The following is a 16773-nucleotide window of genomic DNA, read 5'->3' as shown; positions in this document are numbered from 1 at the left end:
ATTCATTGCAGATTGTGGCAAAGGATGAGAGATGTGTAAGGACACAGAAGCAGTGAGGTGGTATAGCTGGGGGGATTCTCAGTGCTGGGAAAAGGGGACTGGAAACTTCGTATGTGGTTACACTGGGAGCTTTCCCATTCTTGGGAAAATCTCTTGGGCAGAATGATATGGGAGGGCTGCCTGCCCCAGGAGGAGAGTCAAAGGGAAGATCATTTCTTCCACCCCCCATCCCCCAGAGGCAATCGGGGTTAAGTGACTTGCCCAGAGTCACACAGCTAGCGAGTATCATGTGTCTGAGGCCAGATTTGAATTTAGGTCCTCCTGACTCCAGGGCTGGTGCTCTATTTACTGCACCACCTAGCTGCCCCGGGAAGATCGTTTCTTTCCAGGAACACCCATAACAAAGAATGAGAAGCATGTGTGGAAAGTGGGAGAGGAGTGTTGCCAAGGAGCTGAATGTGAACTAATGACCCATGACCCTTGGAGTGTGATATTAAGCATGCTTTATACCAGAAGAAGAAAGACCCCTCCTCAGTAAGGGGTTGAGAAAGTGAGGTAGGTCAGATGTGGGGATAGAGCCTCAAGTTTGTGACTTTTGTACCTTATTTTTGTAAAAGGGGGGCTTTTCCAACCCAATCAGAGTGGTGGTCAGCCAGATGTTGGGCTTAGATGGTAATACTGTTCTCTATCCTGCTTGGCTGAAGGTAGTAATAGGGCAGGTCCAGGCCTTTGTTACGAGCCACAATCTCCCTTTCTAGAGTATTTAAATCTTCCTGGAAACGGTTCAGCACAGCCTTGTGCCCAGGTCCTGCGAAGTATTCCTCCTTGTGATGACCCAGGGGTACCTGAGACAGAGAAGAAGGTCATCTCACAGTCACAAGCTTCAGGTCTGTAGACCCTTCGCTGCCAATTCTGTACCCTTACCCCTGGGCCCTGTTCCCTCTGTTGGCCCTGGCTCTTACCATGTCTGGCTGGAACCGACCCAGGTGCCATGCAATAGTCATCTGGAGACAGGCCTGATGGACATTGGGTAGTGTGGCCATCACCATCTCTAATGTTACATCCTTTGTGGTTGGGGGTGGCTTTCTCATAGTGCATGGAGCATTAGGGACCCAGGCATACCAATCTAGCTGTGGTTGAGAGAGAGTGTGAAGTCACTCAGAGACTGAGGAATCTGAGCCTATAGTTCAGTTCCCTTCCTCCAAACCCTTCCCCCGATAAAGAAATGTATTTGGCCCACACACACTCAGGAATTCAGATGTGCAAATTACTTTACCTGTCCTTGATTAATGCCTGAGTGTTGGGCTGTGCATGTGAAGATGCACATGGTAACAAAGTGGCAAAGCTCAGCACGGGACTGGAAAGAGACAGGAAACCCTGGAAAAAAGAAGAGTTTGTAGAAGAAACAGAAGACCCAGGGAGAAATAAGGGCTGGTATCCCCATGGGGTGGCCAAGGTCCTGGGATGTGTGGACTTAGGAAAATTTTGGCTCTTAGAAGTTGTGTGATCAAAAGTCTTATTTCTCTCTTCACTTTTAGAGGGATTTAGAGGTGTAGTTCACTTCCTCCACTAACAAGTCTTTGTGTTCTGACAAAAAATGTCCTTACATTGTAAGTTTAGATACAAGTTTATATTTGCACATGGACCGTATGTAGTAGTCTAGCAGCAGATAGGGGTAGGAGAAAAAGATACTATCTTGCAGAATGCAGAGGATTAGAGGTAAGGAAGGAGGAACTTAGTCTTTGATGGAAGAAATGTGTCAATTTAATCCTTGAGTAGAGGTGATGGAGATCCTAAGATCTATCTACTGGCAACAGAACTTTGCTGCTATGTGATGCCATCTGCCTTATGTGGTTATCGATGCCTTGTGTTTGTGGGCTGGGGTTGGTTGTAAATACCTGTGATAAGGAGTCAGGATATAGGGAAATGTAAGGGGACTGGGGTCTGAAATCATCTTAAGTGGTCCCTAGGTTTGCAAAGTTTCATAAAGGTAGTGGAGCTCAGAGAGGGTTTTAGAAAGGTCTCTAGGAAGGGTTTAGAAGAAAGAGAGATGATTTTTCGGTATGGGAGATGTCAAATCTTACCTCGTTCCTGGGCCCCACACAGCCCAATCTCAGTGATCTCTTGGCACCAAGCCTGTAGCTCAGGGTCACTCTGTACAACCTTGTCTTCCGAATAATAGAGATGGACTATTCCTTGCACGTATCTGCTCCCCAAGAGAGAAGGAAGGAGGTCAGGGAAAAGCAGTGAAGGGGAACCATTGGGGCTTCACTGAGAATCTTAGTATTAGAATTAGAAAGAAATTCAAGCAACATCTTTTTCACCCTAAACGGATGGAAAATTCTTTCTATATCATATCATCACCAACAAGTTGCGATTCTGCCTTCATTTGAAGATCACCAATGAGGGAAAATCTGCTGCCTCTTGAGATATCTCATTACCTTTTAGGTAGCTCTGTATGTTAGGTAGCTTCTCTTTACACCTAAGAAAGTAGGGCTTCCTTCTGTACCACTTTCCTCATTTGCTCCTAATGCTGCCGCTTGAGGCACAGAACAAATCTAGTGTCTCTTCACGTGCTGGTCCTTTAAGTGATTGAAAGCTAATCCATTCCCCTCAAGTCTTCTTCCTTCTCTTCCCTCTTTGGACAGTTGGGACTTTTGTCTTTCTGCAGTCCTGCAGCATCTCTCCCCTGACCATTCTCCAGACCTTTCATACATCACTAACATTAGTTTAGCAGTGAGATTGATTTGGACTATTTTGAACTTTTCCAAAGGAGTTGGGTCTTCTACTCTCTTTTTACCTGTCGTTGGTTTTTTTTCTTTTTCACCATTTTTCTTCTCTTCTTTCCAATCCAAAGATTGTTCTTCTTGGCCAGGAAAACAGTTTTGTACTTTTGCTTTCACTCCATCATCATGCCATCTATCAGAGCAGTAGCCCTGTCTCTCCTTTTTTGCCCAAACATAACTTAGAAAGCCTTTTGTTGTCCTTAACATTCATTATGAGTCATGTCATTCTGTTCTTGACACTGTTTTTATAGGATTGTTCTACACTTTTGTGTTCATCTCCAATTAAGGCGAAGTTGGCAAAAGAGGTGTTAGTCTCTTTAAATGATTCTCTTTTTTCCTCATTGGCATTGTTTCTGTTTCCTTCCTCAGATGTTCATTTTTGAGAGCTTCCCTTCCTTCCTAGGCTAGCTTTGATTATAGAGTTTTAGGTCATGGGATCTTATTCTGTACTTTCTCTGAAGCTTTTGAAATTTGCTCTTCCAATCAGCCAGGTTTGCAGCCTAGGTGCTATCCTTGGACTCTGCTCTCTCTTCCGAACCCCATGTATCCAGGAAGCTGCCAAATCCTGTCATATCTGCTTCCATAACATCTCTTGCATAATTCTTTTTCTCACACAGCCAACACTCTTTATCACTCTATCTGCCTTTATCGCCTCTTGCCAGGACTATTGCCACAGCCTCTTAATTGGTTTGTTTGCCTCAAGTGTCTCCTCTCTCCAGTCCATCCTGTACACAGCTCTAAACACTATTCTCTTGCTTCACGAAGTAAACTCAAGCCACTCCTTTTTGATTCAAATATTATTTCTTCTTTATCTCATATTTTTTATTTATACTTTTGTATCTTTTACAGTTTACATACTTGTTAGTACAGCATCATACAGTACTAATATACACATAAATAAGTATAGATATAGCTCTATTGGAGGTGCATGCTAAAATTTTTTTTTTTACTGAAATGGTTGCACGGTCACAAGAATTAGGAAGACCAGTGGCCTAAGATATAAAAGTCCAGCCCATGACTAATCAATCCTCTTTAGGTTTGGTGTACTTCTGAGTGCCCTGTGAGGAAAGATCTTCTGACCATGTGCACCATGGTACCTAATATGGAGGTGAGGGGAGCTTTGGAACTAGGTTTGCTTTGCAAATCATATCTGTGCTCTAATTGAGTGAACTTCCTTTTGTCAAGAGGTAAATGGAGTATGAGTGTCTCATCTCAAGCCCCAAACCTGAAGTACCATAGTGTCCTAACTGAAGCTGGAGATTAACACATAACATTTTTTTATTTTTTGCCCCCTGTTATCCTTTTCCATTTGAATAAGGTATAACTTTCCATGGCAGTGTTCTTGTCATGAATCATACTTACTAAAGCTCATTGGTGCCAGTTTGCATCTTGCTTATTATTCAACCTTTGTGCATTTGTTTCATGTGTTTGAGGGATTTATGTTTGTTGTTTTAGGATTCTCTCTTCTGTGAATTATTGTGCATCTCTATTGGTATTCTTCCTCCTATGTTGTAGCTGCTTCTCTCTCTGTCTCTCTCCCTCTTTCTCTCTCCCTCCCCTCTCTCCTTCTCCTCCCATCTTTCTCTATGTCTTTCTCTTTCAATTTAGATGGAAGGTTTACCTAGACAACTTTATTTTAATTTGAAGTTTTTTTTCCATAGGCCCTGACTATTTCTCATCATTGTGTGATTAAGGACAAGTAAATATTTCTCAATTTCCTCACCTGTAATAAAATGTACATACCATTCACCATTTGTAATTATAGTGCCTGCACTACCTACTTCACAAGTAGTTGCGGAGAAAGTGATTTGAAACTATAATATGCCATGTAAATGTGAACTATGATTTTTCCTCCAAAATCAGAGATGATGCAAACAGCTCCAACCCCTTCAATGACTTTCTTTTTCTCATGTCCTGGCTACCATCTCATGATTCTTTCATATATCCTTTCAGGCTTGGCCATCTTGTTTAGCTAGTCTAGATTGTTTAATTCCCAGTCCTCACCTGCCCCTTCACTATTGGAATCCCTTGGACCGTGTTTCCCCTTTCACAATCCATCCCTCCTCACCGGGAGATAATGTCCCAGAGCCGCAGGGCATCATGAGCATAGAGAGCTGACGGAATCCCCAGAAGCCCTCGGTCAGCCAGGTCATAAGGAGGGCAGAGGGATCTATAGGTCAGACAAGCTGTTGCCCTTCGGAGGACATCCAGGTGACCTCCTCCACCAGTGTTCACCACCTGTGTTGGTTGAATGGAAAGTTAGGATGGGATGGAAGTGGAGAGCCAAATTTAAAAATTAGAAAGGAGGATGGGAGGAATTTAGGAGGTCAGGTCATTTTTTACTTTTCCCTCATTCTCATATCCATTCAATTGTCAGACCATTAAGGTACACTTTAGTAATGTCCCTTGTTACTTCTGGCCTGCACTGTTGAAATAACCTTCTAACAGCTCTCCTGGCCTCCAGACTCTTCTTTTCTAGGTCATCTTCCAGTACTGCCAGAATACTCGAGATAATACACAGATTTAATGTTGTCATTGCTTTGCCCCCAATCTTAAGTGGCTCCCTATGATTGCAGAATAAAATAACAAATTCTTCAGCCTAGCATTTAAGGCCCTCCCTAATCTGGCTCCATCCTACCTTTCTCACTTTATTTCACATTACTTTCTCTTCATACACTGTATGTATGTTCGAGCTAAACTGGCACAGTGTTCCCATGTGTGGAATACAATCCTCCCAACATCCAACTATTGAAATCTTTCTTTTCCTTTGAGGTCCAGCTCAGGTGCTACCTTCCTTGACATACCCAGGTGGATATGATCTCCTTCATTGAATCTTACATTGTTTGACCCTTTGTCTGTACTTAAATCATCTTCTAATTTGTAATTATTTGTGTATATTTCTTCTCTTCTACCATTTTGTAAGCTCATGGAGGATAGATTATGTCTGGTTTTATCTGTATAGTCATAGTGCCTTGTGCATACTAGGTGCTTAATAAATGTTTAATTGGATTAAAAATAAGATAGAAACAGGTCATTGATTTGAGATTGTGGGAGGGGGAAATCTTCATGGGTTCCTAAAGATTAAAAAAGAGAGGACCTGGGGGGGGGAGCATATTCTTCCCTGACTCCCCCACATTTTTCTAACTCCTGAATCCTACCCCTTCATACCTGATCAAAAATTCCCCCATCAGAGATGAGCTTGGTTCGGGCACGAGTGTTAATCTCTAGTGTGTAGCGGAGGTGAGGTATCAGGAGCTGTTGGAAAAGGACAGGTGGAAATAAGAAAGGGGAAAGCTTCTGTCCGACAGGACAACAGACCCTGAGCCAGAATGGTGCTGCAATCAAGGAGCATTGTAAAGTGTGTGAACAGATTACATGGTTGGTATGGAATGAGATCAGATCCAGGGACAAAAAGATAAAAATGATGACCTTGAGATTCTTTCACGGACAAGAAACTTGGATGAGAAGGAAGAGTAGGACATTTGAGGTTGGTTGTTTTATAGGAACAAAAGAAGAAAAACATCAGTAAAGATATGAAAGTGAGACTGAGCATATCATATTTTGGGAAGACCAAAGTGATTGGAGGAAAGGGTTTGTATGTGGGGCCAAATTATAGGATACTATGATGGGGAGTAGGAGTCATTCATTGTAGTGTCTTGAACAAGAGAGTCACCTGATATGTATTTTTGAGGAAATTTAGGATTCCAAGTTCATTTGCATACTCCCTTCTGATCAGCTCAAAGTCTTTAATCTCATTTTCTCCACATCTTCTTGGAAGTTTTTTTTTTTTTTTACGTCTTTGAGTAATTGTTTACTATCTATATCCATAATCCTTTTCTTTGTTACCTTCCATTAATGGCTCTTCTTTTTCCTTACCCCAATCTAAGGTTCTGTCATCCTCTCCAGGTCCTATTTTCATGGCTTTGTCAATCACTCAAGTGTTACATAAATCTATATTTTCAGCCTGGACCTTTCACTGGGTCTCCACTGCTATTTGGTACCATTTCTAGGTACCAAATGTCTCTCTATTCTTGAATGTCACACAGTGAGTTCCAAGTTAACTTGTTTAAAGCCATGAACATCATATGTCCCCCAAATTTTGTCTCTGTTCACACCAACTCTTCAGTTTCTGTCATTCACTCAAGCTCAAAATCTCAGTCATCCCTGACTGTTTACTCTCCCTTGTTCTCCATCTGTAATCACCCAGCCCTGTTGAACTTTCCTTTGTAATGTCCCAAATCCTCTCCTCCCTTTTCACTGTCACCCGATTCCTGTACTATTCCTGACCACCTAATTGTGGTCATTGTCTCCATTCTCTCTCCACGCCACACTATGCAGATTAATCTTCTTTTTTTGTTCGTTTTTTTTTTAAGGCAGTTGGGGTTAAGTGACTTGCCCAGGGTCACACAGCTAGTAAGTGTCAAGTGTTTGGTCTGAGGCCGGATTTGAACTCAGGTCCTCCTAACTTCAGGGCCAGTGCTGTATCCACTGCACCACCTAGCTGCCTCCAGATTAATCTTCTTAAAATATTAATTTCATCCAGGATTAAGTCCAAAGTTCTCCACAAATCTGGTCCCCAAATACATTAAGAGCCCCTCACTTCTGCCCTGCACAAATTCTCCAATTCAGGTAGCCTGGTCCACAAATTTTTCCCCACCTATGCCATGTTTGTTCCTGTCTCTATTAGAAGTGAAAAAAGAAAAGAAAAGCAAGTGAAAGAGATGGAGGAAGACAAAAGAAAAAAGTGGAGGGGTGGGGAGCCAAGGGACAGAGGAGAAGGAATGTGATAGGGAATGAGAGGGAGAGTGTGCAGAAGCTGTTAAAAAGAAAGAGCAAGAAGGGGCGAAGCCAAGATGGCAGAGGGAAAGCAGTGACTTGCTTGAGTTCTCCCCCAACCCCCTCCAAATACCTATAAAAAATGGCTCTAAACAAATTCTAAAGCAGCAGAACCCACAGAAAGACAGAGTGAAACAAATTTCCAGCCAAAGACAGCCTGGATGGTTGATCGGAAAGGTATATCGCACTGGGCAGGGAGAGGAGCACAGTGAGATGTGGGTGTGAAGGCCACATCGAGACTTGTCAACCCACGAATGCCAAAGACAACTTAGAAGGTCAGTGGGAAAAGTCTGTGACCGAGGTGAGCGAGGAGCTAGGTCTCAGCCGCAATTCTCAAGCATGGCTTGGGGCCATGGCTATTTCTTGAGCTTCTGGCCCACCGACTGAGGGGGAATCGAGTGGCTGATCAGAGGCGGATTGCAGGGATCTCTTTGCCAGTGCTGAGGCAGGAATCTCTTGCTTTCCCAGTGCTTGGATCTGGGTCACAGTTCTGAGGGGTGGACCTGGGGCGAGGAGGAACGCTGGTGTGGTGAAGCTTGTTGTGGCAGTGGAGAGAAAACACCGCGCCCCTTATCATAGCACCTTGGAAGAACTGAAAATTTTCGGGTCCTTAGAAGTATCTCTGAAAACAGCTGTACAAACCCCCAAGCTTGGGACAGTACATTCTCCACATTGGAAGCAGACTTCTACCTTAACAAAGAGTTTAAAACTCAAGTAATTGGCCGGGATCATGAGTAAGCAGTGCAAAAAGAATCAGACTGTATTATCTTACTTTGGTGACAAAGAAGATCAAAACATACAACCAGAAGAAGACAATGAAGCCAAAGCTCCTACATCCAAAGCCTCCAAGAAGAATATTAATCAGTCCCAGGCCTTGGAAGAGCTCAAAAGGGATTTTGAGAAGTAAGAGAAGTAGAGGGAAAACTGAGAGTGATGCAAGAAATCATGAAAAACAAGTCAACAGCTTGCTAAAGACCCAAAAAAATACTGAAGAAAATAACACCTTAAAAAATAGCCTAACCCAAATGGCAAAAGAGGTCCAAAAAACCAATGAGGAGAAGAATGCCCTAAAAAGCAAAATTGGCCAATTGGAAAAGGAAGTCCAAAAGCTTACTGAGGAAAATACTTCCTTAAAAATTAGAATAGAGCAATTGGAAGCTAGTGACTTTATGAGAAATCAAGACACTGTAAAACATACCCAAAAGAATGAAAAAGAAAGAGCAAGCACCTAATTCATTACACATTGTGTTACAGGTTTATATTCCTCATGAAGGCAGAGGCCACATACTTTCTTAATCCTTCAAAGATTTTATCAATGCCAGGCACACAATAAGTGCTTAGTACACACTGAGTATCTGCATTACTACAGTCTAAAACCTTAAAAAATAAGAAGTAGAAAGAACTTGAGACATCATTAGTTCCATTTCATTTCACAGAGGAGGAAGTTAAGGCCCAGAGAAGGAAAATGACTTGTTCTTTTAGCTGTACTAAAGCTACCTCCCAGGATTCTTTGCTGTCAATGAAACACATAATGCTTAATTGGTGTAAAGAAACTGTTCCTGAATGTTACCCTCTAATTGGATTTGGCAGTCTTTTCCCTTAGGTTCACAGGGGTAGGATGTGAAGGGTAGCTGTAAGATAAGGTGAGTACCTTGAAGATGGGGTGCATCCCTGGGAGGCACCTCATGGTGGCTACAGCAAACACCTCAGCCACCAAATGGGTCTTCAGCAGATGTGCTTGCAGCTCATGCAGCTGGAAGTCAGAATTTCTGACCCAGGCCTTGGCCAGGAGCCAAGTGAGGGAGGGATCTGAGGGCAGGAAGAGTGGTGGGTCTGGAGAGCCAGAGCAGGGAGGCTGGAGCTGGAGGACAGAAGGATCAATACAATCATAGACCTAGAATTGGAAGGGGCCTCAGAGGCCCAGGGAAGGCTGAATGACATGAGCAACATCAGCCAGGCAGTAAATGTGAACCCAGGGCCTCTGTTCTGGTCACTGCTCTTTTTACTGAACTGCATGGGCAGGTCATTAGATCCCTGGGTCTTTGAAAGGAAGAAGGGCTGGTGAGGCAGAGCAGAGAGTCGGAGGTCTTTGTCCCAGGAAATGAGTTGGTGGGGAGGCAATGGGGTGGAGGAAGGATGAATAAGGGAGCTGGGTAGAAGGATGCCTGGGTTCCCTCACCTGGATGGCCATGGGCAGCAGCTTCCCATCAGGCTCCATCTTTAACATGACCAGGGGGGCAGCCAGATGTTGCCTCTCTCCCTGGATCACATTGGCCTGGACTCCAGCCAGCAGGGAAAAGTCAGCTTCAAACAGACAACCCTCCTGGGGGATATGTTAGTCTGAGGTCAAGGTTCAAAGCTTAATGTGGAACAACAATTTTAATACCAGGGACAGTCAGAGGATCAGCATAAAGGACTGAAAGAGAAGTCCAGATTCTTAACTAGACCTAGACCCACAGAATATGAAACCTGGAAGGCACCTTGGAGGTCATCTAATTCAGCCCCCTCATTTTACAGTGGAGGAAACTGAGGCCCAGAGAAGTAAAATGACTTGCCCAGGGTCACACAGCTACTAAAGCAAAGCAGGGGTTAGGAACCAAGCCTTCAGACTCCAGAGCCCTTTCCATTTACATTATATTGAAACAGATTGAAGGCCTCTTTGTTTGGATGGTCATGACCCTCTTTCTTCTAATTTCCCATACCCAGTCTAAACTCCCAAACTGTTTGTTCTCTCTCTCTGGAACAATCCTGTCCCTCCTCAAACAAGCCTTCTACCATCTCCCCTCTTCTTTTTCCACTTCCAAACTAGTTTTCTTCTTCCCCTAAATTTCTTTTCCCTGCTCTCAATCTTCCTCTCAACCCTTCCAAATTCCCAAGCCTTCCCCTCCCAACTGCTCCAGGAAATTTTCTCATTTTCTCTCTTGACTCCCTTCCGTCTCCTTCTCTCTGTGTACTAAGATCCATATGGAGAGTCTTCATTTGTTAATCTGTTCCTGTCTCCATCTATTTCCTCTTTTTCTGTCTTTTTTACCTTATTATACTCCACGTTTGCCAGAACAACAGTAAGTTCATTTTGCTCTCATGGCCCTCTTTCTTGTATTTTACATATCCAAAGAAACCCAAAATGAGGTTCTGCATGAAGGATGAATTACTGCCATTGGCTCTTCTAGTTGTACTTTTGTAATGGATCATTGTTTTCCCAGGATTTAATTACGGTTTCTCCATTCTTAAAAAGCAAATTATCCTTATGTAATTTTACCCTATTCCTTTCCCTAAACCTTGAACAATATGTTGTATGTATTGAGAAACTGACCTAATTTGATCCCTAGGAGCCTTTTTAATTCCATATTGTCAGAAAGATGGCCAGGAAGAAGAAAGGATTGGAGAAGAGAGGAGAAAAAGAGGAGAGGGTTACCTGGAGCTTTCTTTCCAGCTGGACCTGAAGACCCTCTAATTCTGGGGGGATCACGAGTCGAGTGGGGAGTGAGGTGGACCTTCTCAGCAGTGTGGGGTTGACACCATTGAGGAACTGGTAGCCAAAAAAATCATCCTCCTTCCAGGACTGGTGCACCCTCTCTGGGAGCAGAGGGCAGAGATCATAGCACCCCAAAGGGCCTCTGTGCTCTGACTCTCCTCAGGGTCCCAAGCATTGAGCCCCCCACCCTCACACTTCCAGGATACCCTTGGGAAAGGGGCCTAAAGTGAGTCATCTTTAGGGCCATTTCTGGATAAGATGATCAGTGGAAAGACAGCAGTGATAGGTAAGTTGGGTATTATTGATATGGGGGAGGGGGAGACACAATGTCATGGATGAGTCATTGGAGAAAATGGGGCTGGTTTGGAAGGTTATGGGGCTGTTACTGACTGGCCAGGGCACTCTTGCTGCCCCAGAAGATTTGGTCAAAATCTTCCAAGCTCTTCCAGGAGTTCAGGAGGGTGTACAGACGTTTAAGGGCAATATCCATCATTCTAGGATAAAGAGTAAGGAAATTAAGTTGGGAATTAGATGTTGGAATTCCTCCCCCGCAGAAACCCCATATCTGCCATTGTGCCTTGGAACTCCCACCCCAGTCCCTAGTTTTGCCTCTGGTCTCATTCCTACCCTGCAGCCAGTGTCCCCTCAAAGTCAATCTTCTTCCCCTCATGGAATCTCACATCCAGAGGCAGGTCTTTCTCTGATGCTGCAGCCACTGACAAAGGTAGCCCTTCCTTCCAGGTGGCCCAGCTGGAGGTCCATGGAATCAGAAGGTCAGTGAAGGGTTAAAAATCAAGGATCAGTGGAGGTTAGAGGCTACTAAAGGGTCAAGGGACACAGGGTAAATAAGGTAGGGCCCAGGAGTCAGAGTTTAAGTTACTGAGGGGTCGGGGTCAGGGATATCACCGATAGAGTGTCCTTCTCTCCTCCAGCTCTTCTTCTCCATGTTTCTGAAATAGGCCCTGGACTTCATTTCTCATCATCCAAGCTGGGGAGGCATGGGAACAAGGGCTCACTTACCTGCTCCATCTCCATGTATGTGCTTCCAAGCTGCTCCCTACCCCTGGACTCCAGCTCACCAATTTCCTGAGTCATATCCCCATTTTCTCTTCCTCTCTGCCTCTGCGTCAAGCCCATCCCCTTCCCTCTTCTTAACTGCTACCCAGTCTTCTGTGTCCTCACCTCAAGTCTCCTGTCCCCATCTTACCCCTTCCCTTGTTCTAGATGGTGTGTTTTCTGTCCCTACCAACCCTCACCTATTCCCATACCTCTTGTTCTCCAAAATCACATTCTTCACATTTTCTACTCAGAAACCTTTAAACTGTTTTTGTTATTAACTTCCTAGAATGACACACTGTACATTCTCTTCCTCATGTCCCCAGCCTCACCCAGGTAAAGCTACTGCTTTATGTCCAGTCTTAAACTTATAATTGTCATATAAACTTTTCCTCCAGCTTCTTCTACTTCTGACCTCCTTTCCCCTAGCTGTAGTTTGCCTTCCTTGTGCCTTCCCTTCCTTATGTCCTCTGCCTTCCTTCTGATCCTTTCCTCAACAACTCCCTTTTATTCCTTAACTTTAACTTCAACTGTACCCCACCTTTGTCAAGTCGAATTATTTTAATGAGCCTCAGTTTTCTTTACAATGAGGACAATAATTTGGACAACCTCTAAGCTCCCTACCAGCCTTAAGTCCTCTGCCCCAGAATCCACCCTTCTCACCAGTGGCCTCAGGCAGGCAGATAATGCCATCCCCTTGTACCCAGCGGTAGCAGGGGAACATTATCTCCTTCTCCTCCGTGCTCTCCTGAAATACCCAAACAGTTATGTGGTTGCAGAACCAGGCATCCTTCAGCAGAAGGTGGGTTTTACGAAGCTTCACAAACAGGAGGGGACCCAGGTCTTCTGAGACATCAACTTCAAAATCCTCCATCTGGGGTGTGGGTGGAGGGGAGGGGAGGAGAATCATGAGATAGTGAACTGTAATCATAGCTCACAAAGTCATGTATTTTTATAGATTTTAAAAATGAGGTACCCGAAGCTTCAGGGGTTAAGAGACTTGCCAATAATGTCATAAATATGGTAAGATTTGAACCTAAGTCTATCGACCTCAAGATACTCTGCCTCTGTATTGAAAAGAAGTTTCGCAGGTCTCTTCTCTGGGGGTCACTGTTAGATAAGAATGTGAGGAATGAGCTTACCAAATTCATGCACACTGTTACTGTTGGAGATAATCAGGTCCAGATTGCCCCTTACAACATATACGAGCTTGGACCTCAGTCTCATTTTTAAAGTGAAGGAGTTGTATTATCACAGTGTAAATTCATAGTAGGTACTTACTATTTGGTCAATTCAATTAAATCTCTAAGGTTCTTTTCATTTCTTATATTCTATGTACCTATTACATACCATTATGGATGCTATAGGATTATACTTGGGTTGAGTAGTTGAGATCAATACAATTAAATAAAACTTTTAAAATGTTTCTTTAAGTGACATAAGTTTATGAAAAGTGGTTAGTCTGGGGAAAGCACAAGTTCAGTGGGGGAGGCAGGGATTGGGAAGCCTGTGAAGGATGTATTGGAGCTGAGCCTTGATGGATGAGTAGGATTTCAAGAGGTAAAAAGGACAGGAAAGTTAGACTGGAGACCATCTAAGATCTTTCTCATCTTCTGTGAGTTACACACCTCATACACATCTTATAAACAATAAATTCCACAACATTTAAAAGTGATAGCCCCCAGAGAACAGCTTTTCAGAATGGTCAGGGGACAGGCAGTGAGATCAGTCATCAAAGAGATCGACATTGGGGATATATGAATGTAATGGAATACATGTGCTGTAAAAAATGATGGAGATTCAGAGAAACTTGGGAAGACTTGTATGGACTGATGCAGAGTAAAGTGAGTAGAACCAGAACATCATACAGTAGCAACATTGTAAAGAGAAATAACTTTGAAAGACTTAAAAACTCTGACCATCATTTCAGAGGACTCATGTTTGTTGGACTCAGGATGCAGATTAAGATCTGTGTTTTGGACATGGCCAGTTTAGGAATTGGTTTGCTTGACTATGCATATTTTTCTTTCTTTTCATTGGGGTGGGGAGGGAAATGGGAGGGAGAAAAATTGTTTTTTCTTTACTAAATAATTTTTAAAATTCTAAGAGAAGAACAAACAGCAAGGGGGCAATAGGAACATGTCATATTTCCATAATGTTTTTCAGAACTTCTATAACAAGCCTGCCTGGTATGTAGCCAGTCACCCTCATTTTAGAGAGGGAAACTGATGCCTAGAAAAATGAAGTGATTTGACCACCCAGGAACAAACTAGATTCTTGGTAGGTAGAGTTGGAGCATCTTAACCCAGATCCTCTGGCTCTCCAAGTCCGACATTGTTTCTGTAGGTCCCTTCCCTGTTCCTTTTGACTCCAAGGTAAATGGCCTCTCCTGGGCATCCCAGAAGGCCATACATACTTCATGATTATACGCTTTCAAAGTTTTTTCCTGTTCAAGTTCATTGGTCAGGAACAGGAGAGGTGTCCCTTATGCTCCAACTTCGTTGTTTTCTGGTCCTCGAATCTAGGATCAGCATGGCAGTAAGCTAAAAATTCCCAGCCCAGAACCCTTTCCTGATCTTTTCTCAGCTGTCCGGGTCCATGGCACTCAGACTATCCAGTTCCCAGACCTTCTCTTCACATCCTCACCACCTCACTGACCTGTCCCCGAGATAGCCGCAGCCTCAGCCCAAGTTCCGCCTCTGCCCGCAGCCCGACAAGCCACAGCCGCACTTGGTTGTTGGACCCCGAAAAGGCGAAGCTCCCAGTGGCCACGCGTACCCGGTAGCGACCCATTTTGTCTGGAGACTGTGGCTGTTGAGAGGAGTAACGGGAAGGTCGCTCAGAGCCCTGCCCACTGCTATCCAGTGAGTCTCCTCAGCGCAGTCCGGCCTTTTAATGAAGAAGCCCTTCCCACACTTGCCCGTGTACCTACACAGTCCCCACCCTTCTCCGACTCTTTGAGCTTCCACTTTCCCCACCCAGGGGGACGGGCCTGAACCTGCCATGGAAAATGGGCAGGGAGGGGGCAATGTCTGGAGTTTTTTTTTTTGAGGTGATTAGAACTGCCTGGATGGGAAATAAAAGGGCTTGGTTATCAGGAACAGGAAACTTGCCCTTTTTGTTTTGGGGGGATGTGGGGTGCTGATAGACAATCCAACGGATGCCAGAAAGAAAATAGACTCAGTTTCTTCTTATAAAAACCAGCGCTAATTTCCCAAATCCCAAGCCGCTTTAGTCTGACTGAGTGACTTCTCTAAGTTTTGGTTATGTTTGGTATTTTTGTTTTTTAAGATGATTTTCAGGGTAGGACATGATGATTTCTGTGTCCCTTTCCAGCTAATAACCTTGTGTTTTACAACATAATTCTCAGTTTCTAGAATTTTATTTTCCCAAAGGCTTTCCTCACAATCCTCCCGTAAGTCGTAGTATCCCCATTTTACAGAAGAGGCAACTGAGGCCCAGAGAGCCTAAATAACTTATCTAAAATCACACAGCTATTAAGTGGCTATTAGGATTGGTAGTCCTGACTGAAATCTAGTATTTATTTCAGCGCATCAAAAGCTTTATCTTTCCCTTGCCTCCAACATGAAGGCTTTTTAAAAGAGGGCAACGAGAAGGCTTAGAGAATGGACTAGAGCTCTAGAACTTAAAGTTTAGTGAGCTTGGGACATTGTGGTTGGAAAGGGTGGGGCGGGCTCAGATGGTGACTGTTCTCCACTCGGCTTGGCTGCTGCAGGTATTCATAGGCCAGGGTTTACTGAATATTCTTCTCTATGATCTCTTTTTTCCAGGGAGTCCAAATCTTCCCTGAAATGGCTCGGCATAGCGAACATCCCAGAGCTTGAAAAGCATTCTTTGTGCAGTTCTAGGGGAACCTGAGCTAGATGGAAAGAGCATAGCAGCCCAAAAGACTAGCAAGAAGTTCCCTAACAGCATCTTAGATTTAGAAGGAACTTTAAGCTTCCTTCTGGTGTAGTTCCCTTCCCCTATCGCACTGGTCCAGCCAGTCTCTCCTCTTTTTGTGGAGTAAACTCAGACTCAGAGAGAGGGCGTGTCCAAGATCAGGAAAGTACCATCAGAGTTGAGCCCAGATCTCATTCCAAACTAAACACTGGAATTACAAAAAGGCAAAAGATACTTAAAAAGTATACTTAAAAAGATACTTTAAAAGTATGCTTAAAAAGATACTTAAAAAGATACCACAAGCTCATAATCTAATGGGGGAAACAACTAGCAAATAAATATGTACATGCGAACTATATACAGGATAAATAGGATATAATGAACAGAATGAAAGCACTAAGATTAAGAGTGACTAGGAAGGACTTCCTTTAGAAGATAGCATTTTAGTTGGTTCTTAAAGGAATCCAGGAGATTAAGAGGGAGAGCATTCCAGGCCTAGGGAACAGCCAGAGAAAATGCCTGGAGCTTAGAGATAAGGAGTATCATATCTTGTCCCTGGAACAACAAGGATGCCAGTGTTACTCTATCAAGAAGTATGTGGTAGAGAATATGGTATAAGAAGACTGGAAATATGGGAGAGAAGGGACCTAAGTTAAGCAAAGTTTTATTGCCAAACAGGATTTTGTATTTGATCCTGGAGGTAATAACCACTGGAGT

General features: G+C 43.7%; 1 protein-coding gene and 1 long non-coding RNA gene across 10 annotated transcripts in view; one reads left to right on the top strand and one right to left on the bottom strand.

The window, feature by feature from the left end:
* LOC114039329 (arachidonate 12-lipoxygenase, 12S-type-like) overlaps positions 1–16773 on the bottom strand; it is a 28666-nt gene that overhangs the window by 1557 nt on the left and 10336 nt on the right. For 7 of the 9 annotated variants that reach the window (XM_027857025.1, XM_027857026.1, XM_027857028.1 and 4 more), the window contains 14 exons: positions 14812–14964; positions 12817–13027; positions 12004–12085; positions 11725–11847; positions 11488–11591; positions 11038–11198; positions 9802–9945; positions 9274–9483; positions 5955–6041; positions 4855–5024; positions 2085–2206; positions 1277–1377; positions 963–1130; positions 552–845 (listed from right to left, as the gene is read on the bottom strand). In XM_027857025.1, coding sequence (XP_027712826.1) covers positions 666–845; positions 963–1130; positions 1277–1377; positions 2085–2206; positions 4855–5024; positions 5955–6041; positions 9274–9483; positions 9802–9945; positions 11038–11198; positions 11488–11591; positions 11725–11847; positions 12004–12085; positions 12817–13027; positions 14812–14964 — 2016 coding nt within the window. In that variant the 3' untranslated portion in view covers positions 552–665. Of the gene's footprint in view, positions 1–551; positions 846–962; positions 1131–1276; positions 1378–2084; positions 2207–4854; positions 5025–5954; positions 6042–9273; positions 9484–9801; positions 9946–11037; positions 11199–11487; positions 11592–11724; positions 11848–12003; positions 12086–12816; positions 13028–14811; positions 14965–16773 lie in introns of those variants that run through there. The other 2 variants (XR_003568661.1, XM_027857032.1) reach the window with 2 other exon arrangements.
* On the top strand, positions 466–14899 carry LOC114039330. Its single transcript, XR_003568662.1, has 3 exons — positions 466–555; positions 759–887; positions 14740–14899. It is a non-coding gene; the product is annotated as an uncharacterized LOC114039330 (long non-coding RNA).

This window comes from Vombatus ursinus, unplaced genomic scaffold, assembly GCF_900497805.2.
Source record: "Vombatus ursinus unplaced genomic scaffold, bare-nosed wombat genome assembly UNPS02011916.1, whole genome shotgun sequence".
Lineage (NCBI taxonomy): Eukaryota > Metazoa > Chordata > Mammalia > Diprotodontia > Vombatidae > Vombatus > Vombatus ursinus.
This window is presented reverse-complemented; position numbering and strand designations above follow the sequence as displayed.